The 26,934-nt window shown below is 40.8% G+C and overlaps 1 protein-coding gene across 2 annotated transcripts; it reads left to right on the top strand.

Moving 5' to 3' along the window:
• The first annotated feature begins 987 nt into the window (after nt 1–987).
• TGS1 (trimethylguanosine synthase 1) lies at nt 988–26,934 on the top strand. Of its 2 annotated transcripts, XM_042839752.1 has the most exons (13): nt 988–1,085; nt 1,196–1,260; nt 2,383–2,555; nt 4,642–5,500; nt 6,878–6,998; nt 8,145–8,231; nt 8,893–9,064; nt 10,209–10,557; nt 11,453–11,626; nt 12,515–12,658; nt 13,956–14,172; nt 15,158–15,236; nt 24,066–26,934. In XM_042839752.1, the coding sequence occupies exons 1-13, from the start codon at nt 988–990 to the stop codon at nt 24,180–24,182; spliced, it is 2,655 nt and encodes an 884-aa protein (XP_042695686.1). In that variant the 3' UTR covers nt 24,183–26,934. The 2 variants fall into 2 exon arrangements, with proteins under 2 accessions (XP_042695686.1, XP_042695687.1); XM_042839753.1 differs by lacking the exon at nt 988–1,085 and having other exon boundaries at nt 1,196–1,265.

Raw genomic sequence — 26,934 nt, 5'->3', positions numbered from 1 at the left:
AGAGAAAAAGGGCAGCAGACAAAGAGCAGAGCACGTGCTGACATAAAGCTGTGCAGAGGAGTTGAAAATGGAGTATAAATGTATGATACACTTGTTTTTAAAACTGCCAGTGTGCAATGGCTAGCACGTAAGAAAAGAGCACAGATTTGTTACTTTATTGTCTGAGAAATCCTATCACAGTGATGGCGTGGCTTTGTAATAGCTCTCCAAGAGAGTTGAATTTCATGGATTTTACAGGCAAGGTTCATCCTGCAGAAAAGATGCTTGAGAGAGGCTCTCGTTAATGTTTATAAATAACTGAAGGGCAGCAGTCAAATGGCTGGGGCGGACTCTTTTGGGTGGTGAGCAACAACAGAACAAGGAGTAACGGGCAGAAACTGGAACACAGACAATTCCCTACTAATACAAGTCCTTCTTTACGATAGGGATGGCATAGCACTGAAACAGGCTGCCAGAAACGTTGTGGATTCTCCTTCTCTGGAGGTATTCAAAGCCTCCTGGACATTCCCGTGCTACCGCTGCAGGGAACCTGCTTTAGCAGGGCGGTTGGACTAGATGGTCCATTTCAACCCCCCAGCTGTGTAATTCTGTGACAACGGCAGCTTTACGGGCGTGCAGGTGCCTCTCTGTCCCGCTCCCATTATACGAATTTTCCCCCTTTCCCAGTCCCTCCCCTGCCCCTCCTTTGTGCCGCTTCCAGGCACTCCCAGTACTCCCGTTCGGAAGCACCGCGGGCCCAGCGAGCAGCCCACGCGCAGCCGCCACAACCTCCCGCCAGGCGGGGCCATCCCCGTTTCTGCAGCGCCTCAGCGGCCCCGCCCCTCGCTCCCCTCCGCACAAGGACGGCCCTGCGGGCACAGCGGCGCCCTCGCTCGGTGGCCTAAGCCAGCCCAATCCTGCACGGCGCGGCGCTCGGGGCGGGCCCGGCGCTGGCGGCAGTTCCGGCGGAAGGAAGACGGCGGGGCTGTGGCGCGGCGTGGGCTCGGGATGGTGCAGGACCCGCGGGGACAGCTGGTGGCCGAGCTGCTGCTGCGGGCCGGGGCGGCGGGTGGCATCGTGTGCCTCTGCTCCCGCGCCTTCGTGGAGTGAGTGGCCTTAGGCGGCGGGATGGGGGGCTGAGCGTTTCTCCAACGGGCTTTGTAGTGCTGCCGTTCTTTGTTCGGTGACCGTCAGCATCGGTGTTTGTTTTTTACAGGGATCGGAAGTTATATAAGCTGGGATTGAAAGGATTTTATATCCGAGATGATGATGAGAGTACGGGTAAGGTAATTGTACAGTATGGTGCGGTGATGCGCGGAGCGAGCTGTGCGCGGGTGTTGCGGTGCGGCAGGACTGCATCGCTTTCACCTGGGTCTGCTTCTAACTTTCCTATGGCGTTTGTCGTTATGCGCGCGTTTGGTGGTGCTCAAACAATTGCTAACTGTGCAGGCAGGGATTCCAATTGGTGAGATGGCTGGGGAGTGCAGTAGAGAAAAGAGAGAACGTTGGGCTCTGCTGTGCAGCTACAGCCAAAATACAGCTGTGTTATCAGCGCAGCCACCAGTCCAAACTCAGTGCTGTCCAGACTGCTGGGAAGGGAGTTAACTGCGACCCTGTCTGATGTTTGGGCTGTTGAAGCCTTATTTTGATTTCTGCTGTTGTCTTGCACTCCTGTTCTCCAGTTGTTTTTACTCCCTCTTTTTCTTAAGAAGTATGTGTGTAAAAAGAGCCTGAGAGCAGAGCCGTTCTGCAACTAAGGCCTGATGTGAAAATGTATCCCTGCTGCTTTTGTAGGGTGGTAAATGCAGCATGGTCCTGAAAAAGATAAATTTAATACAGCTAAAATAAAGACGTAGTTAAAAAGTTTAGAATGTATGGAAGTGTTAATATTGGGTTATTTTAAAAAGTGTGTATATATATGTATAATGTATAAAGCTTTGTACTGATGTTAACGTTGGTTCATTGAACTAGTGCAAAAGATGAAAAATATCTATTAGTAGCTTTCAGGTACTTGTAATCTTTAAATGGGAAAGGAAGCTGAAGAAGTGTTTGTTACAGGATTTGCATTGAGTTATAGGGGTGTTACAAGAAAGAAGGGGGCGGACGCTTTGTCTGGTGATAGCACATGGGGAAATGGTTTCAAACTGAAACAGAGGAGAATTGGGTTGGCTATAAGGAAGTCTTTCACTGTGGGGATGCTGAGGCACTGGAGCAGGTTGTCCAGAGATGTGGTGGGTGCCCTATACTTTGGACACTCGAGGTCAAGCTGGAGGGGGCTCTGAGCTACCTGATGTAGCTGTAGGTGTCCCTGTTCATTGCAGGGGAGTTGGGCTAGGTGACTTTTAAAGGTCTCTGATTACAGAATCTGGAAGATTGTATTCACTCGATGTCATTTGCTCACAGGAGAGGAACAAGCATCTGAGCAGGAGAACAGTTGTCCCAGTGTGATATTGGGAGTGGATGCTGATTGTGCTCTGGACCTGGAAGAAACTGAACTAGACTCGGAGGCCGAGCTTATGAAGAGCATGGGGTTACCTCTTCACTTTGGTGGGCACTCAGCTCACAGGGACTTTGTGGTAAAAATCACTGTGCTTTATTTTTTCTGTTTACTCCCTGTTCCAGAATGTAGGGGCATGCCTACTCCTTAGTTGCTTTTGAGACTGCAGTTTGTGGAAATGTATATGAGTGGCCTCGTTTTCCAGCGTTATGGGACATCATGGTCCATGCATTCAAATGCATTGCTGTTGCCTGTGCTGCGCCTTTTTTTGCTGATTGAAAGGTTTCCTTTTCCAGGGCTGTCAGTCTGGCACTTCACCTGAGCAGAAGAGTGGCTATTTATTTAACAGCTTAAAAATGACTGGGACAAAAGGAAGTGGGGAACCAGAAAATTCTGTACAAAATGAGTGTATGTGAAAAGAGGAATGAGTTACTTTGGGCTTGATTGGAAAAGGCAAATGAGTGGAAAACTGAGTTGAACTGGAAAAATACATTGTTCTCTGTCATGCAGCATCTTCTGTGCTGTGACAATTCTGGCTTCTTGGTCCGTGCAGTCTGTAAAAGTTGCTTGCCGTTTGGGCTTGGCAGGGTCAGGCTGTGCTTTATGCTTCCATGTCTGTATTGCTCCTGCTGCTAGGAGGAGCTGGTTTAAAGCACTAATGCTCATGCTGTGCTGCAGGACAACTAAGATACTGCAAACTGAGCATGTATCTGCTTTAACTGTCTAGGTGTAGGTAGTAATAGAAAGAGTTAGTTCTGTGCATTCCCCTTGTAGCTGATCAAGCCAGGCTGTTCCAAAGGACAGGGCTTGAGCTTGGGTCCTCTGCTTCCTGCAGCGAGCAGCTGGGCTTTGTGGATAGGCTGAAGTTATGTGTCAGTGGGGAAAAGGTAGTGAGATATTCAGTGCCTGCTTCACAGAATACAGACCTCCCTAGAGGTGAGAGTGCCTTTGTGCAGAGCACTCTGTGATTCTAGCCTGATTAATTTCTCAGTAAATAGGAGGAGCTTGTAAATTGTTTTACATGATGACATGTAAATAGACCTTCCAGACATCAGAGTTGAAGCTCATAGTATGCACGTATGATTTGTGCAGCTATATAGTAGTAGTAGTGCAAATAAGTCAAGTGAGAAGATAATGTTTTCTTCTAGATTACTGCTAAGTGTTGTGCTTTGCACCATATACATTAAGGTGACCTGAGAAATGTGAGTGAAAGTTTAATGCCCATTCTCTTAAGCCAGCTCCTTGACAGGTTGCCTTATGCATTTGTCAGTGCAACAAAACCAGGGGTTGCAGCCATGTGAGTTGTATTCCCTCACCACCACCACGCTTTTACGTGTGAAATTTAATTGGACAGTTTATTCAGAAACTTGGCACATTTGTCTTATATAGCATTTTGTTGCTCAGGGTGTTTTGCTTACGAGCACAGGAAAAGATTTTTGTCTTCTGTTTCATTGGACAGCTGTAGTAGTTTCAGTACATGGTAACAAATGAAATGGATTAATTGCAGAAAGAGACACCTGGTTGGATAGGAATCTTTTTCCTGTGTTTCTCTGAACTCTCTCAGAAATCACTGTGGGACGGAAAGAATATTTCATCAGTCATCATTAGCCAGGCATAAATTGGTTCTGTAAGCAAGATTTACAGAACTTATAAATAAAAGCATATGATGTGCTAACTACCCTAATAAATCACTTGAGCAGTGTTTGCTGGACAGGCAGGTGTCAGGCAATGGTAAGGGTTCGCCTCTGTGGCACCCCAAAGAAGTCTTTGGTGTTACTGAGTGATACTCGAGCTAAACTCTGACTACACAGTTCCTGACTAATCTCCCCATAGCATTTCATGGTGTTTCACACTGATGTCTTTCCTCTTAAATCACTGAACAATTATGAACAACTTCCCTTCCCAACTGGAATTCTACCTTTTCTTGGTCCTTTTTGCAGATATGCTCACAGCTGTTATTCACAGCCTTCTTAGAAGTCTTTGGCAAAATGACAGGGTCCTATCAGACCTGTATAACCCTTGGCCCTTTTTGTGGGGAGAAAGCTGACAGTGGGGTTGCAGAGTGAGAGAGGGTCACAACAAGCAGAAATGTGATTACAGGGAGGGAAAGAAAGGACTGCCTGCATGTTGTGGATTCCTGAATATATTTATCCTTTATGTTTTAGGCAAAAGAAAAATATAGAAAGAGAAGTAACATGAAGTTTATGAAAAAGAAAAAGAAGAAGAGAAAAGAATTACAGCAAATACACCAGGATAAAATGGAGCAGGGATGCCAGGATCACACTTGTGGTGATCATAAGCAGCCTATCTCAGATGAGCCAGCCTCAGCTACAGAGCAAAGTGCAAAAAACAGCAAATCTCAGATTGCAGGTGAAGGGAACTGTGGAAGTTCAGAGAGCCTTGTTAATGAGGCCTTACCCATTGAACAGAAATGGGAGAAGTACTGGAACGAGTATGGAGAGGGCCTTCTTTGGCAAAGCTGGCTGGAGAAGCATAAAGATGTCTCATTGCCTGAGGCCATGACAGCATCTGAGCCTTGGAACAGTCCAGACACCAAGGAGGAGTGGGAGCAGCATTATAGTGAACTGTACTGGTATTACTGGGAACAGTTTCAGTACTGGACAAATCAGGGGTGGACTATGGAGAGCTCACACACTGACAGTGTTCAGCTGAATGGGGTTATGCAGGAGACTGATCTTTTGCAAGAAATGGACCTGGTCAGCCCAGAGGCTGAAGGCAGCAAAGTGCTGATCTTGGAGCTGTCTCCTTCTCACACCAGAAGTGAGGAAACACTCACTTCAGGTGCTGAACCCCATCATGAGATAATCTCTGGGATTTGTAATTTAAACCTAAATTTGGACGCATTGGAGCAGAGCAGTGAACCTCTAACAGTAACTAATGAAGAGCACAGTTCACGTAACAGTGAAAGCCAGAGTCCCTGTGTTTCAAGCCAAAAGGAACCATGTGATGGAGGAACCAGGAAAAGGAGAGCATCTTGTGAAAATAGAAGTATTAACCAGTCAGGTAATATACAATTAGCTAACATTAATTCTACTGCTGTAACTCTAAGTGGTTATGTATTAAAACCCAGACCCTATCTTTATCACACTGTTATTAAACATAGACTGAGAATTTTGTGGAAAGATAGCATAATTCCTTTTTCTTCCCTCTGATTCTCTGGAACATCTCTCCTGTTTAGGTTGTATATTGAATGTATTCATCTGCAAGTGGTTTTAACACAGTATCACAATATACACTTTATACATCTCTCAAATGTACCACGAAAAGTGATAAAAGGGCACAGTTGGTGCTTTACTGGTTTATTAATTAGCTTTAGTATTGCAGCTGTGTCATGCAGCCTGTGTTTCTTTTTTCACTGATAGTCTAAAATTAATGAAAACTCAGTTTGATGTTTTCATGAATGTGACAAATGTAAGGACAGGACTTTTTAGAAATATCCCCCAAAAAGCATTTTCGCAGTTTGGTTTTGTTTGTGGTTCTCTTTTGTTCTTCTATTTAATAATGTAATACTTAAAATTAAACTCTTGTCCTGCTTATGGTATTATTGTGGACCAGCTAACTTCTGGAGGTCCTTTTCAGCATTACATTGTCAATTAGGTAGTGAGCTGCAGTTATCTTTAGAACCCCAAATTAGTGTGCCCACATCAAGTAAAAATGCCAGTTCATAAAGGAGTGAGTATGTTGAGAGGCAGTGTTGTGCCTTATGGTGGTGGAAGGGCTTTTATGAAGGAGATTTAAAAAAAAAAAAAAACAAAAACTGGATGTTTTTTTGCTACCAGTTCTGTGTGCAGGGAAAGGAGGTGGCTATCCACAAATTTTTCCTGCCAGAATTGCCAATAATTGACTGTGTGACAGCTTTCCTGGCAGATGTATGGTTTCTCCTGTTGAAGATGAAAGACGATATGAAATATGAGTGAAGAGTCAGCAGCTTGGGAATTCAGTTTGATGAGGAAACCTCTGAGTGCATTGCTTGTGACCTCTTAAGGAAAGAAGAAGCAGGTGTGCCCCCATATTGATCTTACAGTAAAGTTCAAATGAGAGGGATGAGAGGAAAATCTTGCACTGGAGACAAAGCTTAAGAAGAAAGAAGAAACTGTTTGGAATTTGTATCCCACAAGCATTTTATTTTTCTTGGAGAGCTGAGTTATTTTGAAATTAGTCCTGCTTAAAATTAACACTGTAGTGTAACTAGTACTGGAAGCTTGTGTTGGCACGTTGTCCCCCAAAGACAGTTGAAGAAATGTGTGGTTTGACACCTTTGCCTTATTTATCAGATAAGGATATGTGAAACAACTGAGCTGTTGCTGCAGATGCACTTTAAGGATGGGAAGTTCTGAAATTTAACATATAAAAAGATTTAAAGTAAGTTTATCTTTTTAGGTTCCCAGGAGTCAGGTAACTCATGTAGCTCAAATGACAAAGAACAGTTGCTGCTTTGTGATCAAAATGAAGATGAAGGAGAAGAGCCCCCTGAAAACAGGAGTGCCAAAGTAAAGAGAAGGTAAGTAGTGAAATCTTTTTCTTTTTTCCTCAAATTGTTATTTATAACATTTGATTGAGATTGAGTTAAAAGATTTTCACCCAGAGGGTGGTGTCACATTTGGACAGGTTGCCCAAGGAGGTTGTGGATGCCCCATACCTGGAGGCATTCAAGGCCAGGCTGGATGTGGCTTTGGGCAGCCTGGTCTGCTGGTTGGTGACCCTGCACATAGCAGGGGGTTGAAACTAGGTGATCATTGTGGTCCTTTTCAACCCAAGCCATTCTGTGATTCTATGATAGTCTTCCATTGCTGCCTGTCACTTTACCTGGCCGTAAGTGAAGGGTATGTCTTTGCTTTATAAAGAATATATGGTCTGGATGCCAAGATGTGCAAGGTGACAATACCTTGTGCCACTGAAATATATGAGATTATTAAATTGGAAGTGATTACTCGTTTATTCTGGTTTAGTTAGTGTAAAACGTAGGAGATATTACTTAATAACTTGTGTTGCTTAGCTAATGTGTTGCTAATAAAGTGCTCAGTACTGTGACATTCACAGAATAGTTAATCTCTGCCTTGTCACAGTCTTTTTCCTTCCTTGTAGTAAATCTGCAACCACAGAAAGGATGGGAGGCTTTTCGTTCCCTCTCTAATAAATCCAAAAACACACAGACAAAGGGATGAATGCAATTATCTGCTAATGATACTGCTTTTGCTGTAACGTTTTGATACTGCTGTAGCACTAATGATGGATAACATAGATAGTTTCATAGATGATGAAGGTAATTTAGAAATAGGGTGAACGGGCATTTTGTCTTCATCAGTTCTGCATAGGGCTTGGTATTAAATGTTTTGAGAAATCATTACAAATATTTGGAATATCGTAACTCCCATGGAGGGCCATACTGAGTTGGGTAAGAATGTGCTCATGCATATGAATAGGTTAGTGTTATCTGCCTTGTTTGATATCAGCAGTGTGTGGGGGAGTTATTGAAATGCACTTCTAAATGGCTTCAGTGCAGGAGTTTTAATGGCGTTTCTTTAAGAGCGGGTAGGTTTTGTGTTTGTTTTGTTTTGTTTTGTTTTTTTAATTTATTATATGATTATTTGGAGGGGAAAAAAAATAACCCCCAACTTAACTTGTTGTCATCTGTGTTTTCTCCTAGCCATGAACTGGATGTGGATGAGAATCCAGTGGAAGATCCTGAGGAAACCTGTTCTATTTTGGGCTTCAAGTGTGGTGCAGGACAAAGGTAATTGCTTATGAGGAACTCAGGGTTCTTCTCAGCAAGTCAGCTCTGTTGATATTATTTTAATATGCCATTCATTTCTATTCCGATTTTGTTGAACTTCTGGAAGATAATTGGTGAAGTTAATTTTTCTGCAGTAGCTTTAGCAGTAGAAATGCAGACTTAGGCAACAAGAAAAGTGCTTTGAAAAATAAGCATAACTCATAGGGTACTTGCAGTTATATAACTGCAAACAACTGAGTAGAGAACTGAAATGCCTGCTCAGCTAGTTAAATTTGGGATGCTTAAGGGCTCAAAACGTTAATGGACTTCTCAGTTTAGAGTTATGTGAGTTTAGATTGTAATTTGTAGATGTTTCATGTTGAAATGAGGTTGCTTTACATTAACTGTGTTAATGAAGTATTGCCAGGTTATTCAGGTTCAGTGAAATTTCCATTTTCAGTAGCATATCCTAAATATTGGTTATCGGTGTCTTAGAAGCAACATCATAGGGCTCAGATGGACTGTAGCTTAGGTACAGGGCTCAAGTGGCACATTTAGTACATATATAAGATTCAAAGAGGAGTATGTCTTGTAGCTGACTCTGTCACTACATGTATGTTAATTTTAAATCATCAGAATTGTAAATTTCCCAACTAATTTTTTTTACTTTTGTTTATTTCAGGTATGGTGGAATTCCAGATTTCACTCACCGAAGTGTTCAGTACCTGGAGAAAAAAGCGAAACTCAAGTCCAAATTTTTGGATATGCGTAAACCAAGGAAGAGCAAAAATACACACATCTTCTTTACGGAAGAGCCAGAAACATCTTGCAAAAAAAATAAAACCCTGAAGAAGGTGGGTATACTTGTTAGTGTTGGTGAATTGCATAGATGTCTGTGCTCCCTTAGCTGTTGTTACATTATGCAAAAGAAATTTTGCACAGACAGGTGATTTTTTTTTTTTTTTTTTTTTTTTTTTTTTCATTTTCATTCTGATGCTAACGTTCTTTTTTTCCCCTTCCTCTCCTCCTCCTGTTTAGGTGAAGAATAGTTATTGTGTAGGGTGGGTGTAAAAAGGCATTGGTGGATGCTTAGCAGTCTAGTAAAAGAAATGTGAGCTTAATGGTGAAGTTACATGGAACCATGTACAATATAGGTGCATCATTCCTTTAAAGATGTGTGTAGATTTCTGTGCTTACTAAAGGTCTTTCTGATCTTAAAATGAGTTTATGAGTACATTTCTTAGTGCTGGAATTTCTGTGGTGAGGGGGAAGAAAAAAGTGTACATAATCAACATATACTGGGATGCTAGGCATTCCCTAATACTTCCCTGTGTATTCTATACATTCCCTAATACTTCCCTTTCCATAATACTTCACCCTAAGACACTGTTCTCTGGTGATGATGAAGAATGTTGTATTGAGCTCTCATCCCATTGCTATAATTTAGTATCAGAAACTTGGCCATTGCTTCCTTGTACCTGATGCCAGTGAGGAGAGCTGTGATGATGTGAAGGAGAAAAGAAGTTACAAATTTCCTCAGTCTTTCTGGCAAACAACTGTACTAGGCCTAGTGCCACCCAGAGTAACTGTAATGTTAAAACTAGGCATCTGCAGATACCTTTGAAGAGGGAAACTGACACCTGTCCATTGGTTGGGATGCAGTGTGGAGTTACAAACTGTGCAGCAGATTTGATGCATGTACCATTTGGTACATCCTGGAGGTGAGGCAACTCACTCTCTTCTTTGCACCCACGTCGTATCTGGTTCCCAAGACAACTTGTTTTAAAAAAAAAAGTGCAAAGGGAGCAGAGCTAATGACTCATGTTATAACTGGATGGTTTTTTATGTGCTTATCTGTGGATATTTTCCTTTTTTCAAAATACACATGGTAGAGAATGTATCCATGGCAAGTGCTTTTGAACTGCAATGCTTTTAAACTGTCCTGTTTGCACCTGGTTACCAATTAATCTCACAGTCTGTGATATATTTCCATTCCAGGTGGAAGCGTTCCTGAAGCAGGTTAATGAACCTGCAGAGGAAATCGTGTACCAGAAAGCCTCTCCTCTGGGTAAAGTTGAGGAGTCATCAACAAGCAGTGACTCGGAGGATCAGGAAAGTGTCACCACTGCACGGAGTGTGAGATTCAGTATGGAAACCCCTGAGCTGCTGCCTTCCAGTGTGGTTGATGGTGAACCTGGGACGAGTAAGCTGGAAGAGGCAATGGATGCAACAGCAAACAGTGCTGGATGCCAGGGAAAGGGAAAGCCCAAGTATGGCTCTGGAAGGGTGCTGGTCCCTCTGGACATACCAGATTATCTCCAGGCAGAAATGGAGGACGTGAGCCCAGGTACTCCTGTTTCCTACAAACTGGACATGACTTGGTAGTGGCCTGCTGCTCCTCTCCCAAATTATGGTGTTGTGTGGCATTTACCTGTGGTTTACCACTTGGACCAAGAAGGTCTCTTTGAATAATTTATAGCTGTACTAGTGAAAGTAGTTTGTTCCTGCAGCACCAAAATCCCAGGCCTTGCCTTTACTTTAGACAGCATTTCTGTATGGGTGAACAGTGTTGATCTAACATGTGACCTAGTAGGTCATGTCTCTGGTTCACTCCTCTTTTCCCCTGTGAGAGCTATTCATGTCAGCTAGAGGCAAGGAATGCTCACTTTTGGATTCATATATGCACATAGATTTAGGAAATGTGTGTTGTTTAAAAAAAAAAAAAAAAAAAAAAAAAAAAAAAAAAAAAACTTGTAGTGTGAACGTGCTTATTTAACCCTTGGAAAAACAGAAAATAAGATTATTTAGCTTTCTGCATAGTTTAATCCTTCCCACAGAAATCCAATTGTGTTATAACTATTTAAAACACTGATCTAGATTGATTCTTATTCCTATTTAGTACATAGGCATTAAATGGTGTCTGATCCACATTTGCTCACCATTTACAGCTTATTTCTATCAGCTGAAAGTCATGTCTAGCCTGCTAAGACTCCTAAATAATGGGTAAAATATTATCATTTTATAACTGTGACAGATGTTTGATAGATTACTTTGTTTAGATTACTGTTTGCTATATAGAATGCCCTTTTTTTAACTTAAACTACTGATCTGCATAATCTGGCAGACAGTATTAAAGGTCATTTAGCAGTGTTGCTTAACTCGAGCATCTTGACTCTTATCTAGCTGCCAGTTATATTCATAGCCTATGAAGACAGTTAGTTAACTTTTACAGTGTCTTCCAGTTGTAGATGAAAAAAATACTGCAAAGAAGAAGGAGAGAAAAAGGAGGAGAAAGCATAAGATTGCACTGGGAGAGATACCTCCTGAGATTGCTGCGGATCCTGAGCTGATCAAGTACTGGGCTCAACGCTACAGGCTGTTCTCTCGCTTTGATGAGGGGATTAAACTTGATAGAGGTAGGTGTATCTAGTACACAGGGTTTTGACTTGGGTGGCATAAGGGGTACTCAAGCCTGTGACCTTTCTTACAGCTTATTACTAATTCTTGTGTTGAAACGAGCAATACTGAGTGCACAGTCAACGCGCTGACAAACAAAAAAGCTTTGGGACTTCTGTTCCCCAGTTTCTAGTGTGGCACAGCCCTCTTTGTGCTAGTTATGATGCTTGCTGAAGATCGTAGTGTACCCAAACAGTGCCTGCTCAGGACTTTCTCAGAACCTCAATGACTCTTTTTTTCTCCTTTTTTAACTTTGAAGTGCAATAATGAATGTAATTTTGTTCTCTTAACGTACACCGTCTTTCAGCAGTCATTTTCAAGGTTACGTTTTTCCATGTTATGTGGAAGCCACTTCCAGATCATCAGTTCATAGATAAATAAGGAGTTTTTAAAAAAGGGTATTACCACCCTTTTTGGTAAGATTTTTGTAAGGCTTTCATTTCTAATACTTCCCCGTATAAACGCATAGATTGTTTGGCAGGCCAAGCATGGCTGTAAGGAAAATAACGTGTAGGATGTGAGAGGATATATTTCTGTTTTATTTGTGGCAGAGCATAGTTATGACATGTATGAGGTTTTTTGCAGCTGTATTTATGTACTTGTCCTTCATAAGCACCAAGTTCAACAAAGCCTTCACTGAGAATCAGGCATATCTATTCACATCAGTGAGACTTTGTTTGCTTAGCAAATCACTGGACTTACTAGAGTTTATAATCTTGAAAGCCTGTATTTCCTGGTCAAATGTGTTAAGCCAAAGTTGCTGGGATTAATGCTAAACCTTCAGTTGTTTATTTTTAATTTAGATGAAATAAGTGGCAAAAAATACTTTTCTTCTCTTCCCTTTGTAGAGGGCTGGTTTTCTGTTACTCCTGAGAAGATAGCAGAGCATATTGCAGTCCGTGTGGCTCAATCATTCAACTGTAATACAATAGTGGATGCCTTCTGTGGGGTTGGAGGAAATGCTATTCAGTTTGCTTTGACCTCAAAAAGGGGTAAGTGGGCATTGTATGCAGCACATTGTTTCATTTCTTCAACCTTTTTCCCTAAAATTAGGGAAGGAAGTTAGGAGGAAGTTTTTTAGGAGGAAGTTTTTCACTCAGAGGGTGGTGATGCACAGGAACAGGCTGCCCAAGGAGGTTGCGGATGCCCCATCCGTGGAGGCATTCAGGGCCAGGCTGGATGTGGCTCTGGGCAACCTGGTCTGGTGGTTGGTGACTCTGCACATAGCAGGGGGCTTGAAACTAGAGGATCGTTGTGGTCCGTTTCAACCTATTCTATGATTCTATGAAAATTGGAGGAAAAACTGCTTTCCAATTTAAAGTCAAAGTTGGATTTATGTTGTATATAATCAGTGTTAGTTTTACTTGGCATAGTAGCTAGTCCATAAGATGCTCTAAGATTGCTGTTAAAGGTTATATTCTGTTTGCAGTGACACCAAAAAGCTGCTGCTTTTCCCAATAGTATGTTAAGGCTAAGTACTCAAAAACATATTGCATGTGAAATGTACTTAAAATATTGGAATAGGATCACCTGTGGGTGCAGCAGGACCTAATACAGAAAAGCAGTGATAACTTGATATTAGTGTACGTTCTTGTTTCTAGGTAATGAAATTGCAGTGAATCATGAGAGTGCTTTCTGTAAAAACATTGACTACTTAATCCTCCTCTAGTCTTGAAACACTCTGGTAAAATACCAGCTCATTGAACGCTTCCAAGTAATTTCTGAGCAAGAAAAATGGTAGTTTGTGCTGTGTTAAATTTGGTATGATGCATTCTATAAATATTTCCTAAATTTCACATTAGTTTACATGATTATGTACTGCCGTTGTATCATAATTCTTGTACAGCACTGGGTGTTTTTCCAACTCAATTTCCAGTGTAATGTGATCAGTCACAAGGTAAACATTAATCTTTGACAGAGAAGAACAGGTTTCCAGTTTGACTCTGTGTAAGCTGTTGGGCTCCTGCCAGGAGAGAAGATCTGGCTCTGGTGTTGCTGTGACTTTGGTGTGAATGCATGGAGCTTCTGCTGTAAAGTAAAGGACCTTCCTTTCCCTCTGAGGAGCTGGAGCTTCATGTTTTCTGCTACCTAGAAAATGAAGTCCTTGCTTAGCACTTAAAATGAAATTATGGATGTGATATGTATCTGGTTGCTACAAGCATTGTACATTGTGAAATACATTGTGAAACATTTTGTTTGGTAACTGGGTGACATCCATGTGACAGTCAGATGCTCTGTGCACTTTGCAGCCCACGTTACCTGTTCATTTCCTCCCTTGTTCCCTTGCAGTGATTGCTGTTGATATAGATCCCGAGAAACTCAGCCTTGCACGCAGCAATGCCGAGGTGTACGGCGTGGCCAACCAGATTGAATTTGTGTGTGGAGACTTCATGGTGCTGGCTGCTGACCTGAAAGCAGATGTTGTGTTCCTCAGCCCTCCTTGGGGTGGGCCTGACTATGCCACTGCTGAAATCTTTGACATCCAAACTATGATTTGCCCAGATGGATATCCTTTCAAAGCTGTGTGTCATCATGGGTGTGATTTTCAGTCTTTTATGTTTTTTTTGTTCCCTCTTCTCTTGAGGTGGGCTTTGCCATGTCCAGCTGGCAGACCGAAAGTGATGGTATCTGGATGAGGTGCTACAAGATATGGTTTAGTAACTTAGTGATAGTAATGGTGATAGGAGAACAGTTGGACTAGATGATCTGGTATGTTCATATCTTCTAATTTAAAGTATTCATTATTTTTGTTATATGATTTTAGTTAAAGAAACAACCCTGAAGTAATCAAATACACATGTGGCATATGCATAGGCAATCATTAGTTATGTGAGCTATATTTTTTTTTTTTAATGAGAGCTAGCCTTGCTTAAAATATTTATGTCATTATTATAACACCTCATGATGTGGGAAAACAGAAGAATGCGAGCAAAATATTAACTCAATTAATGTATAAAATTTAATGTTAGTTTATTTACATTGGTAGTGAGCAGCCATTCATTTAGGAAGGCATGAGCATAACAGTCTCATCAACTACAGAACTGTGTTTTTCTTTGTCAAATAATCTCTTTTTATTCCTTTTTAGCTAAACTGTAGCTATACCTCTAAGGGTAAAGAAATCTATGCCTGTGTGAGAGGCAATGTTATGCAAAATGATTTAGAAAGCAGGTATCAAACCAGTGTACTGACTATAAACTGCTTCTCAAATTCTTTTTTTGCAGTTCAGTTAAATTTTCTAGGTAAAATGAGTGAATTGGTTGGGTTCTCTGGGGTTTTTGTTTGTTTGTTTGTTTTTTTTTTTAAAAAAAAAGGACAGTAATGGTGAAATAATGGTATTTCTACATTTAGTACTAATTTCTGCATTTCAGAACAGTATCTAATTACACAGCCATTACGTTATTGCATAATAAGCTTTCAAAATGAAAAATATGTAATAGTTTCTCCCTCCCTCTACATTTATTTATTTATTTATTTCCTTTACTGGCTTCTACATTTGAAATTTTCAGGCTCTCCAAGAAGATTACAAACAACATTGTTTATTTTCTACCTCGGAACGCTGACATTAACCAGGTACGTTACTGGAAAATGGCTTGCTAACTACCAAAACCTCGACTTGGTAAAACAGAGATAGTATAAGCACAGAGTTAAGGTTTTTTAGTCTGTTCAGCTGAACGTGTTTGTTTTGTTTTGTTTTAAATTTGAACCTTACATTAAGTGGTTTCTGTGTTTCTAGCACTTCTGGCATATTTAGACATGGGAGTAGTAGATGATTTTCATTATTTTGATGCTATTCCTTCATAGAGCAGCAGACTGGAGATACTTACAGACAATCCAAATACAGTATATTTGCGTGCCAGACAGATACATTCATATAAAAGAAAGAAGGTATTTTAATCAGCTCATACTATCTCATATATTCTGAGTCCTAAACCTTTCTGGTTTTCCATTCATGAAGGAGTTGCAGGAGATCACTGTACAGCCTGCTATCATTAATGCCATTACTGTCATTCTCATTAGCATTTTAGTACAGTCTCAAGCAAGAGACATCTGTCATGCTGCCCATACAGGTGTGTAGTTACCTAGGGGCTGCTTGCAGAGCAGTGATTGAATTACTTAGATGTAGCACTGACTTGTTAAACACACAGTTTATTTTACCAGTTCAGGGTGGTGCTTTTTTTTTTGTTTGTTTGTTTTGATGGTGGAAATGTTCATTAGAAAAGTACTGTACCTGTTTGATTGTTCAGATTGTTGATGTGGAATGTCAAATACAGTTTGTTCTTCAGTGTTTGAAATTAAATATGTCAGTCAAGTACTTTTTTTTATTTTGGAAGTAATTAGATGACTGTAGCACTTGCCCTGAGTGTCTGGTTTAGTTTCCTCTGTATATTTTCTATGCTAATTATGTCTTGTAGATTTTAAGCTAAGATGGAGCAGTGAGATGTTCTCTTCACTTGCCTTATGCCACAGAACTTCACAGGTTATTTCCAGCTTTTCCAAAAGCTCTGTCTAATGTAGAGCAGATGAGGACTTCAGTCAGTGCCTGTAGACATGGTTTATGGCAAACAGACAGTATGAGAAATTCTCATGGCCTAGCTGTTAGCATGCTCTGCCTGTGTAGCACCTGTGTGTGGTTGCATTAGATGTTTTGCTGCCCCTACCTCTTGGTCCAGTTGGTTCTGAGTCTTGTTGGAATGTTCTGAATGTTCCTTGATGTACATCCACAGGTTCTCCTCTACACAAATTGCTGAAAAGTGCTGTCTCTCAGAATTGTGGCTATGTGGTCACAGCTTAGTTGTAAAAGGAGATACTTGGATTCAGCTCGGTTTTCCCACCTATAGGCTGTTCTCATGGAAAGAAAGCAATTCCTTATGCTTTCTCTAGCTACTGTGCCAGTATACAGAAAAAAAAAGATCTAAAGGTTGATTATCTGACAGTGTGGAGAGAGGATATGCATCTAGCTTAGTGTTGAGGGAAATTCAGTGTTGGTACTTGCTTGGACAATGGTGGGTTGTACTTGACCTTCCTAACTATGATTGTAGTGGTCTTCTGGTCCACAGAAGACTATGCAGAGGTTACAGCCTTGGCCGTCGTAATCTCTGGTTGTATTGGAGTGACATTTCTGAATTTACCACTACTGAAATTTCAGGACTGTGAATTTCTAGAGGATTGGAAGATATGTCTTCAAGGTTCCTTAATGGTAGGCGTGAGCAGTTTTTCTTCTTAGTTTCTATGTGGTTTTGCCCACAGTTCTGATCCATTTTATTAATCTGATGGATCGAATAGAGTAGCTCCTGTCCTGACAACCTTGGCAAGGGTGCAGAACCCCACTGCTAGTGTATCGTTGTATAGCTGTACTTGTAAATGTAATCCGTAAGCATCAGGGGCCTAGAAAGGTCTGATGAAGAAAATATTTAACATTTTTTTGCAGGAGATTAAAACCTGGAATCTAAGTAACTTCGATAAGGCAGTATTTGCTGAGAGGTTACCTGATGCCTTAGATTTGAAACTTACAAGGTTCTTAAGTTCATTTATGATAGCACTGCACAGGCTTATCAAAATTGCCTCTTCAGTGTCCTTAAAAGTTCTCTTTTTGTATACATGCAAATACTTCAGGCTTTCATGTATCCCTGAGCTCCTAGAAGAGGCAGTCTGGAATGTTTAGCGTGGAAGGTGGCAGTTGTTAAATCTTCAGTACTCTGCCTCTTGTTTTTTACTGACTGAATCTGCAACCAGAGTGTGCTTTGCTAGTTAAAATTAATTTGGAAGCTGATTTAATTTCTGTTGCAAAACTCCATGCAGATGTTAATACTGATTGTAAGCCAGTGTAGCAGTGCGTGTTGGCTTGTCTGACAGTAGATCTCAGGTTTGTAGAAATAGATGCCCAGCTACTGGAATCGACCTTAAAGCTAAAATCCTGCTTTTCCTTAAATTAGGAGGGTTCAAATTTACTGGAAAACATATCCTTTTGTTTTTTGGGTTTTTTTTTTTTTTTTTCAGCATTAGATATGTTGGGTAGTGTGAATTCTTGCTGTGAAAGCAGGTGGTTGTTGACCTCAACTGTGCTGTTTCTGAGGGCACTGCATTCACTGCCTTCTTGGTAGATCAGACCTGCAACCTTGTTCTGTATGGCTTTATTCCAAAAGTGATGTGAACCATGCCTGCATAGTACTATGATTTTTCGGAGTCAATTTGGTCTTGCAGAGTGGAGAGAGGATTCCTTTGGCTGAATCCTCTTAGAAAATTCAGTGAATTTATATGCAAGAGCAAACTTCTGTACTTCTGCCTCAAGAGGGAGCATCGAACCAGTGAAACACACTTGATGTATTCACAAGAAATAGGAAACATTTCTCTCGGTTGCATCCAATCTGGTTTATAAGCATGTGCTTGATTCAAAATGTATGTCCATTTTTAGGTTGAACTAATCTTTCAGAAATGTTCTTTCTGATTAGGGAATATTCAGGAACCATTATATATGTGTGTGTGCATAAAAACATAGTTGATATTTGCAGCTCATCCTTGCTGATACCTGTTTCTTTGCAGCATCTTTACCTCTAAGTCTTTTTTTTTTTTTTTTTTTTTTTTTTAACTTTTTTTGTATCCCTTTAAAAAAAAAAAGTTTGGGAGGGAATTGGGTTGAAGGGCAGAATTGTGAGATCTATAGATATTACCGATTGAGATCATGTTTTAGTACTACTTCAGTTGTGGGTGGGACTAAGCTTTTATTTGGCTGCCAGCAGTATTTCTGGAAAACAGAATAAAAAGTTTGATCAACTAAGAATTCTTTCAAGGTAGGAAAGAACTTGAGATCACTGTCTCAAATAGACATGTGCATTCAAATCAAAATTATGCTGTAGCAAATACAAGTGAAAATGTTTGGTAAACATTTGGGTATTTGAAAGCTGTTTTTACCTTCTATGAGAAGAATTAATGATACTAATTTAAGCTGATAATAGTTAAAAATAAATAAATGAGGATATCTGTGCCTTGGCAAAATTCTGATGAAGATACATTTTCTGCCCTTGCTCTGTGGTTAATAAGCTTCATGAGCAGCAGGGAACCTGAAGTCAGGGAATGTTCAACCTTTCCCAACATCCTTGTTCTCAGCTGGTTCATTTCCATCACATCAAGGGAAAGAAAGGAGATACCTGCAGGCAATACTATGTTTGGATCTTCAAACCTCAGCTAAGCCTAATCAAGACCTGCATGAGTGATTGGAGAAGCAAGCTGGTTGAGACTGATTAAATAATGTCTACATTCAGCAAGCTGTGCTAAGCCTTATTGTGTACTCACCTCAGGGACTGGCATTTATCCTTGATCGGTTGCACCGCCTCTTTTCTTCTCTTCTTAATATTTGCAGCAAAGAGGGAAGAATCTGGGGTTTACTGTAGGAGTTTCTTTGTAGTGGTTTCACCTCATTAGAGAAGGGCACCAAAGCATATAGAATCCTCCTAGGTGTTCACACACTAATGCAGTGATGCAGCAGACTGTTCTGCATGACATAGGTCCTGTTGCTGAGGTGTTTGTCCTGCCACTGGTTGTCAGGGCAGGGTCAGGGTGGGTGATGCCCTCTCCTGAAAAACTGGTGAGACGTATATGCTGATGCTATAAGGCATTAGCACATCAGCATCTATACCAACCTACCAAGCACAACAGCTGGAGCAGTGGTGAACATGTGGTTTGTTGCTCACCCCGCCCATTATCAATTATTGCTCAGCTCGAGCTATCTTTTTGGGATAGAAGATATGTTTTGGTCTATCTGAAGTCCGGCCTGTGACATAAGAAAAGCGCAGTAGTTCTGTAAAGAGATTTGGCAGTGTTAGAAAGCCTTTCTCCATGGGGTAAATTGGTTGAAATGATCTATCCAGGAGGGAGATATAATGTTGGCTCTGTGCTGTGGGTTACAGCAGTAGTGTTGTGAAGTCATGTTCCAGACCTTGTTAGCGTGCTACACGAGCTTTGTACTAACAGGCTTTGTGTCAGTACGGGGTGGGGTAGAAGAAAAGATCTAATAAATTAAAAATAAATAAATAAAGGAAGCATCAGGAATTTTTCTAAAGTGGGATAACTTAAAAACAAACAAACAAAAACAAAATGCCAGACCTTCAAAATTCAAGTCTATTTCACATTCAAATTTGAGTATAGTTGCAATTTCATAAACAGGAGCTGTTGTATTTATTGAAAATATATTTTCAGTTTTGCTATTATATTTTCAGAGTTGCTATTAAACTTCTGAAAAATTTCCCCGTTTTCAGCCAGCAATATTTGGATGTAAAAGTAGCATGGCATAACAGAGGAAGAATACTGCTTTTTTGGTAATATATTTCCTTTAAAGATCATCTGGTTCAGCTCCCCTGCAATTACAGGCAGCTACATCAGGGACAGCTACATCAGGTCGCTCAGAATCCTCTCTAGCCAGACTTTGAGTGTCTCCAGGGACAGGGGCATCCACCACATCTCTGGGCAAACCTATTCCAGTGCCTTACTACCATTACTGTAAAAAGAACTTTTTCCTTTTGTGCAATTTAAGTCTCTCCTGTTCTAATTTGAAACCATTTCCCCTTGTCCTTTCACAACATACCCTGCTAAAGAGTTTGTCCCCTTCCTTCTTATAGCCCCCATTTAGATACTGAAAGGTTGCTATCAGCTCTTCCTGGAGCCTTTTCTTCTCCAGACTGAACAGCCTCAGCTCTCTCAGCTTGCTCTCATAGGGAAGAAGCAGGAGGAGTTCTTCCCTGTCCTTAGAATTAGAGAATACCTCTGAGGTTTCAGCCTGTGCAAGATTAAAACTAGGTTCTGTCTCTTAACTTTCAGTAAAGGCTGTTTGTTGTTTTTTTTTTTTCCAAATGTAGTCAAGGTTGTGATGCTTCAACCAGCATCCTTTATGGCCTCATCCATCCCTCTGGTGGATGTCTGCCTTCTTTGAACCTTGCTAGAAGGAGAGGTCATGCAGCACTGAGGAGAGAGTGGAGCATGAAACAGTGGAGATGATGTGTCTGGATGCAGCACTGGCATTTCTGGGAAGATGCACTGTGTGAGGGCAGCTGGGTTGGGCATGGTGCTGCGTTTTGTAGTTGAGCAGGAGAGAGACCTGGTGGGAAGTGATAAACACAGTGCCGTAGCAAGGTGTTCATAGGTACATACTCTTCCATCTGTGCTATTTATCATGTTATCCCACGGTTACTACTAGTTAATGGGAAGTATATATGTTGGCGTTGTAACAGTGATCGGCAACTTCTTTCCGCTTAAGCTATTAGTGAATTAATTGTTAGCAGCTTGTTGTGACTCCATCAATCATGAGCTGACCTGCCAGCAGTCTGCCTGATTTTTGTATTGATGTGTAACATAGTCCTGCTGGGAAAGTCTTACAGACTGCATTTATTCCCTGTGTACTGTGCTTTCGAAAAATAGGTGGTGTAGGAGACAAGCGAAAGGTTACATTTGTCGTTATGTAGAGTTTTGTTGTGTGTTTGTTTTTTAATGTGGTCACTTTTCAGACTTCTTCCTATTTCTGTATTGGAAACTGATGCCTGGGTTTGGGACTACAGCTATACCTAATTAAATGAAATCACTCCTCAATCGCAGGACATTTTGCTATCCTAAATGGTGGTTTCACATGTCTGCTTATGTTTCAGATGTTATTACTGTTTGGTCTGTATCTAGTGCTTCGAATGATTTGCTGGTCCTAAAATCAAGCAAAATGCTGTTGACTCTGATAGTGAAGAAAAGAATGCACATCGTGCAGATCCTTTTTCTTTTCTTGCCTTTGTTTCCTCAATGTAATGATACTCCATTTTTGGAAAATCAAGATTGAAAATGAAACTTTGATTTTGTCTGCATATCTTGTGCCTAGATGGTAAGATGATTATTGTGCTTCACGTTTTGAAAGACCACCTGGAACTGTGTAGTCTTTTTAGGGTCCTTCCAACCCAAGCCATTCTGTGATTCTATAATAATACGTTTTAGAGCTTTTTGTATGGCAGTTTGTCCTTGTTAATCTGTCAGGCTTCACTGAGCCGTTCCAAGGAAAGCTTGCAGCTAGCAGCTTGCACATAATTAAATTTGCAACCTCCAGCAGTTTATAAACAAGCGTGGTGATGGAGCATTTGTGTTTTCCTCCTCTGAATGTTGGTGGTTCCATCTGAGCAGTCAGTGCCTCCTCGCTGGGCTCCCTTTGCTTCCCTGCACCTCCCATTCACATGAGAAGCTGCGATGTTGAGAGATGTATTCTGAGGAGTGCAGTCATGGATTTTTGCAATCTGGAGATTTCTGTCCTGACTCTGCCTCTGCAGTTTATGCCTATGTGCCCATTAGAGTTTTGTCACCTTTGAGTTTTCAAATATATATTTTTAGGAGGCAATTGAAATTACTCTTATTAATCCTGGATTTAATGCTTTAAAGTTGTATATATATTTATACATGCAGCATGTGGATATTGTGCTCTCAGGTATCCTTCAGCAAATGCCACCTGTTAGCAGAGGGAGTGACATCTACCTGCATTACTGAATAAGTATTCTGTTTGGACTTCTAAGAGGAATACTTAGTAAAGACTTGTTTGATATGAATGAGCAAGTAGTACTCATATGTGCTTAATTATATATACTGTGCTCCAAACTTGGGACTGGGTAATCAATCCCAGGTAGTATCAGTGTTCGTATATTAAGTTGACCAATCCAGTCAATATTCCTGGAGAGTTAAGCAGCTATAGCTTCAGAAGGCATTCTCTTACACTTTTTGCAAGAGTCATTTACAATAAAATAGGACAAAATTAACATCTTCCTGGGAAAAAAAATAAATGGGTTGCCTTGCAGTATTAACGGCTTTTAGAATGTCAAGAAGGAAAAGGTAAGTCATAAAATTAACATTCTTGATCACTTGCCAGTTCAGACTCTCGTGCTATTTATAAATTGGCCTGCTTCTGCTTTTTTACTTAAGTGGCGGGTTCCTCTTTGACAAGAATGTGGAATTTTTTTTTTTTCCTATCACCATTATACTGAAGGATGAATAAAACTGCTCAGACTTTTGTTTTTATCTACAGATAGAGAAAGAAAAAGAAAAAAGGGGGGAGGGGTGAGAGGAAAGGAAAGTAAATGTCTGTTTTAGATAGGTGTGATCTTTCTGGGCAAGTCAATAAAGGTTCAAGGTATAATTTAGATTAATTTGTTATTTCCTCTTGATGGTAGGCTGCTTTTTTACTTGCAGTAAAATAGAGGAAGCTCAGCATGTTTATATTTAAACCTGTGCTACAGAGTGAAGTCTCGGAGGAGTTCAGAAGTGGCAATAACGCAAGCCGAACTTCACATTTTAGCTGGCAGTGTCACAGACATCTTGGTGTAAAGACCAGTGCAAGCCTACTGCTGGCCTGCAGACCTTCTGTTTTTTATTTTGTTGATGTGGGAAGTTTTCCAGCGTCAGACCCACTGGGGAGCAGCACAGCATGGCAGCAGCCTCCCACTGTGCGGCCTGCAGCAGGGAGCAGTCAGTCATCTACCGTCTGCCACTGCACTGCTGGGCGTGGTAAACATGAGCGGAAGGGGACGGAGGGTTGTGTGCTCGGGTCCAAAAGACAAAGTCCACAACAGTGTTTCCTTTGCAGTTGTCAGTTGTAATCATTAAGCACCAAAGGTGCTCACTGGGTCAACAGAGCGTGAGCGGTCTCGCTCGGGTGGCTGCAGACAGGCCCTGCGCTGCCCCACAGGCTCTCTACCTCATTCTTCAGCAGTTGCTCAGCTGCCGGCTGCCTTACCATCAACAGTGTCTGAGATTCACCTGCACGCAGCAACAGCTTTTCTTTTGTTGTTGCAACAGGAAAAAAAAAAAAACAACCAAAAAAGATAGTGTATTTGAAAGCTGTTTGGTTTGGGGGCTGCATATCTTCTTGTTGTGATGTTTTTGTTTTGGTTGGTTACTTTATTTCCTTCCCCAACTCTTCAGCACAACTTTTATGCTTCCCAGTTTCAGGATTTGTTTGTACTCTGCCCACGAAACTTTGCATTTTGACATGTAAATTTAAAAATTTTTTTTTTTTTTTTACGTTTTGACACTCAGGATTTTGGCTTGATTTTTGCTGTCACCAGGCAAGCATCAGGGATGCTTGTGCTCTTGGTGCTCTGCAAACCAGGCTGTAGTATGTCTCAGCATAGTGTGAGAAGTAGTGATTCTTTATCTTTAGTTCTCAAGTTCTCCTGTTTTTTTTGGCTGAGTGGATAGGGACGAATTCTAGGTCCCCAGAAAGCCACAGACTCACTTCTGTGATAAAATAGGAAACACACAGGGGACCGGAGGCGTTAGGCACCAGTGATATCAGAATAAAGATGTTTTACATGACACGAGCAGAAGTTTGGGGATTTTCCTCTTTACCTGCACATTGATTGACCTATTTCTTGTTCTTTTGTTTTTCAGATCGCTTCCTTGGCAGGGCCAGGAGGGAAAGTTGAAATAGAACAAAATTTTCTCAATAACAAACTGAAGACAATAACAGCTTATTTTGGAGATCTAATAAGGCCTGACCTCTCCTGAATTTCATGTGCATTCTTCTAGGTGCAACCTCCTTGACTACTTTACTGCATAAACCTTTGTACAACTGGCTTGTCCAAAATGACGTGAAGCTGTTTCCTGCTTTAATTTTTATTCTGAAAAACGTTTTGTTCATTGCTACTGCCAATAAATGTTTTATAAGAATTTTGGCAAATTTCTAAAACTAGAGTAGCTGTGAATGGAGGAGAAACTCTTTTTGACACAGTCTTGCAAGATCAGTCAGTTGAAGGAGGACCTGGGGACTTCTTTGCAGCTCTGATGTGTGCTGCGGTACTTACTCACTCCATTGTGGATGTTCAGGGTGTTGAATAGTTTGAAAAACACCAAGTGTCAAGAATGCTGTCAGTGCTGACAAAACATGAGCACCTGAACATAATGTGGACCTACATGGTGTGATACACGGCGCCAGATGCAGCTGTCACCTAGCTTCACAGGCTCCCTGCTTGCCTGGAAACCTTCTCAGGTTTCTTTATGGTATGATGGCCTACACATTTGTTACAGTGAGTTCTGCAGCTTGCTGCAGCTTACAGAGAGAATAGGGTGTGTTTGTGGCTGGCAGCAGGGCTGTACCCTCTCCTTTGTTATTTATTCTTTTTCCCCCTCCTACAGATAATGAGGAGAAACCTGACTGGAGGTCAGCTTTACTGGAAGTTACACACAGGTTTCATCCTCTTTTGGAGACCTGCTCCTCAGGCAGGCAGCATGGAGCAGCAGAGGGAGCACTAATCCCCAGTAGGAGTAATCCACTCCCAGTCTGGGTTTTGAGGGAGAGCAGTTGCCTTTGGACATTTCTTTGGGCAGAAAAGGACTCGGGCAAGAAGAGAAGTGTCTGTAGGGCACAGACATGAAATTCTCACTGAAACACGGTTACAGAAAGTATACGAGATTAATGTTGATAGTGTTTATGAGGTAAGAGTGTAGGAATACACTCTTATAAAAAATAAAAAAATAAAAATAAATTTAAAAAAAAATAAAATTTTGAAGATGAGAAGTGTTGATTCTCCTCTACTTGGAGCGCAGCAAATCATGATGTTGAAGGCAGCAAAGACTAAGCACTGAACCATGGATCTGTGCTGATGAAGAAGGCTTTGTAGAGTAACAGTGTGGAACAAACAAATGAAGGGAATTTTTTTTTTAAAGATAATAAAGACATACTTAAAGATTTTATTAAATCTTTAAATCAGTTAAGAGACTAGTGGGTTTGTATATGCAGGTTGTTAAAAATAAATGTGCAACTTGACTCATTGCAGGCGCAGTAAAGAAGCACCTAGGAAAGAATTTTCCAAAATTTATTGTCCTTCCAGTACCAGGCAATTGCTAAAGTGTTAAATGAGTGTTTCCTACCTTCAGATGTTTCAACTATTTAATTTGCATCACTGCGTTTTTTCCACTGTGCTGAAGAACTGCTGTGATGGTGCAGGCCCCCATGCCAGTATTTAAAAGGGGTTGGAAAGGAGAGAAACTACCTGCTCTGCAGTGTTTCCTAAAGAATGGCAAGGGAGATCCTGTACTGTACACCTGCCTCTTCCTCAGAAATGTGTTGCATTTGCAGGCAGTCCTTTTGCTACAGAGAGTGGCAAGTGCAGATATTACAGGTCCAAGCTGTGCAGCAGTAGCATATAAACGTAGTGATGTTATTAAAATTCCACTCTGACCTAAATTGGAAAAAAAAAAAAAAAAAAAAAAGAAGCCATAAAATCATAAGACCAAATGAAAAATAAATGTTTACTCAGTATGTTAATAGTTCAATTTAACTATATTGGGCCTGCAGCTGCTTACAGAAAAGTTGTTATCTTATTTTTTAGTCCTCCTTCTTTCCTATAGATAAGAATGACTTCAGAAGCATTTTGAGATCTCACTAACACCACTCGTTTTACCACTTGTTTTATCAGAAAAGTGGTCTGATTTTGTTCATCGTCCAGTTTTCAGGAAGTAGAAGCTGAAACATGTCGTACAAAGTACAACATTTACTGTTCCAATGTTTGCTTCCAGTTTAGTGAACTTAATGGTAAAAATGGAAGGCTAGTTAAAGGCTTTTACTGCTTTTACCTGGCAAGCGTGTTAAGAGTCAAAAATGGAAGAATACCCTTGTTCATGCCTGTTCTTCTGTGTTAACCAACAAGTGCAAAAGATGCGTTAGCTGGTTGGTTGATTTGTTTTGCACACCACTTGAAGTCAGAATGGACTCTGCTGGGTTGGTTGCTGCCAGTTTTGTGCTCGGCGCAGTTTCCCATAGTGGAGAGCCACTCAATTAAACCTAATGGACTGACTCTAATAAAACCTTAAGTCTTACGTACTTAAGGTACAAAGCGTTCGCTTTGTGGTAGTAGTAGTTTCAACCACCAAGCTCTTCATAGGGGACAGCATCAGTCGTTATGTGAGTTTCTGTAGGGTGTTGTTCTGCTTTGTATTTTGGAAAAAAAATGTGATGAAACAGAATTAAATTTCCGGAGTTTTAATACTGTGCTGAGTCCAGTAATGTTTTGCATATCACATGCTGCAAATTGGTGTTAGGCTACCAAGTTACAATGCCAGTGCAAAGTAAATATTCATAGAGGTTTAGGCTTGTACTTTAATCTGCCGAAGAAGCTATGAGAAAAATGCGGAGTATTTTTTGGAGGCAGACTACTATTTGTACTAATTACCATAAAATGTGTACTCTTTCGCTTTCTGCCATGCTCCCAAGGTTCTGATTTCTCAAGTTTATCTTAATTAAATCAGTCGTTATACCAAG

This window comes from Centrocercus urophasianus, unplaced genomic scaffold (assembly GCF_019232065.1).
Source record: "Centrocercus urophasianus isolate 14NV4802_14NV808 unplaced genomic scaffold, USGS_Curo_1.0 seq_11, whole genome shotgun sequence".
Lineage (NCBI taxonomy): Eukaryota > Metazoa > Chordata > Aves > Galliformes > Phasianidae > Centrocercus > Centrocercus urophasianus.
This window is presented reverse-complemented; position numbering and strand designations above follow the sequence as displayed.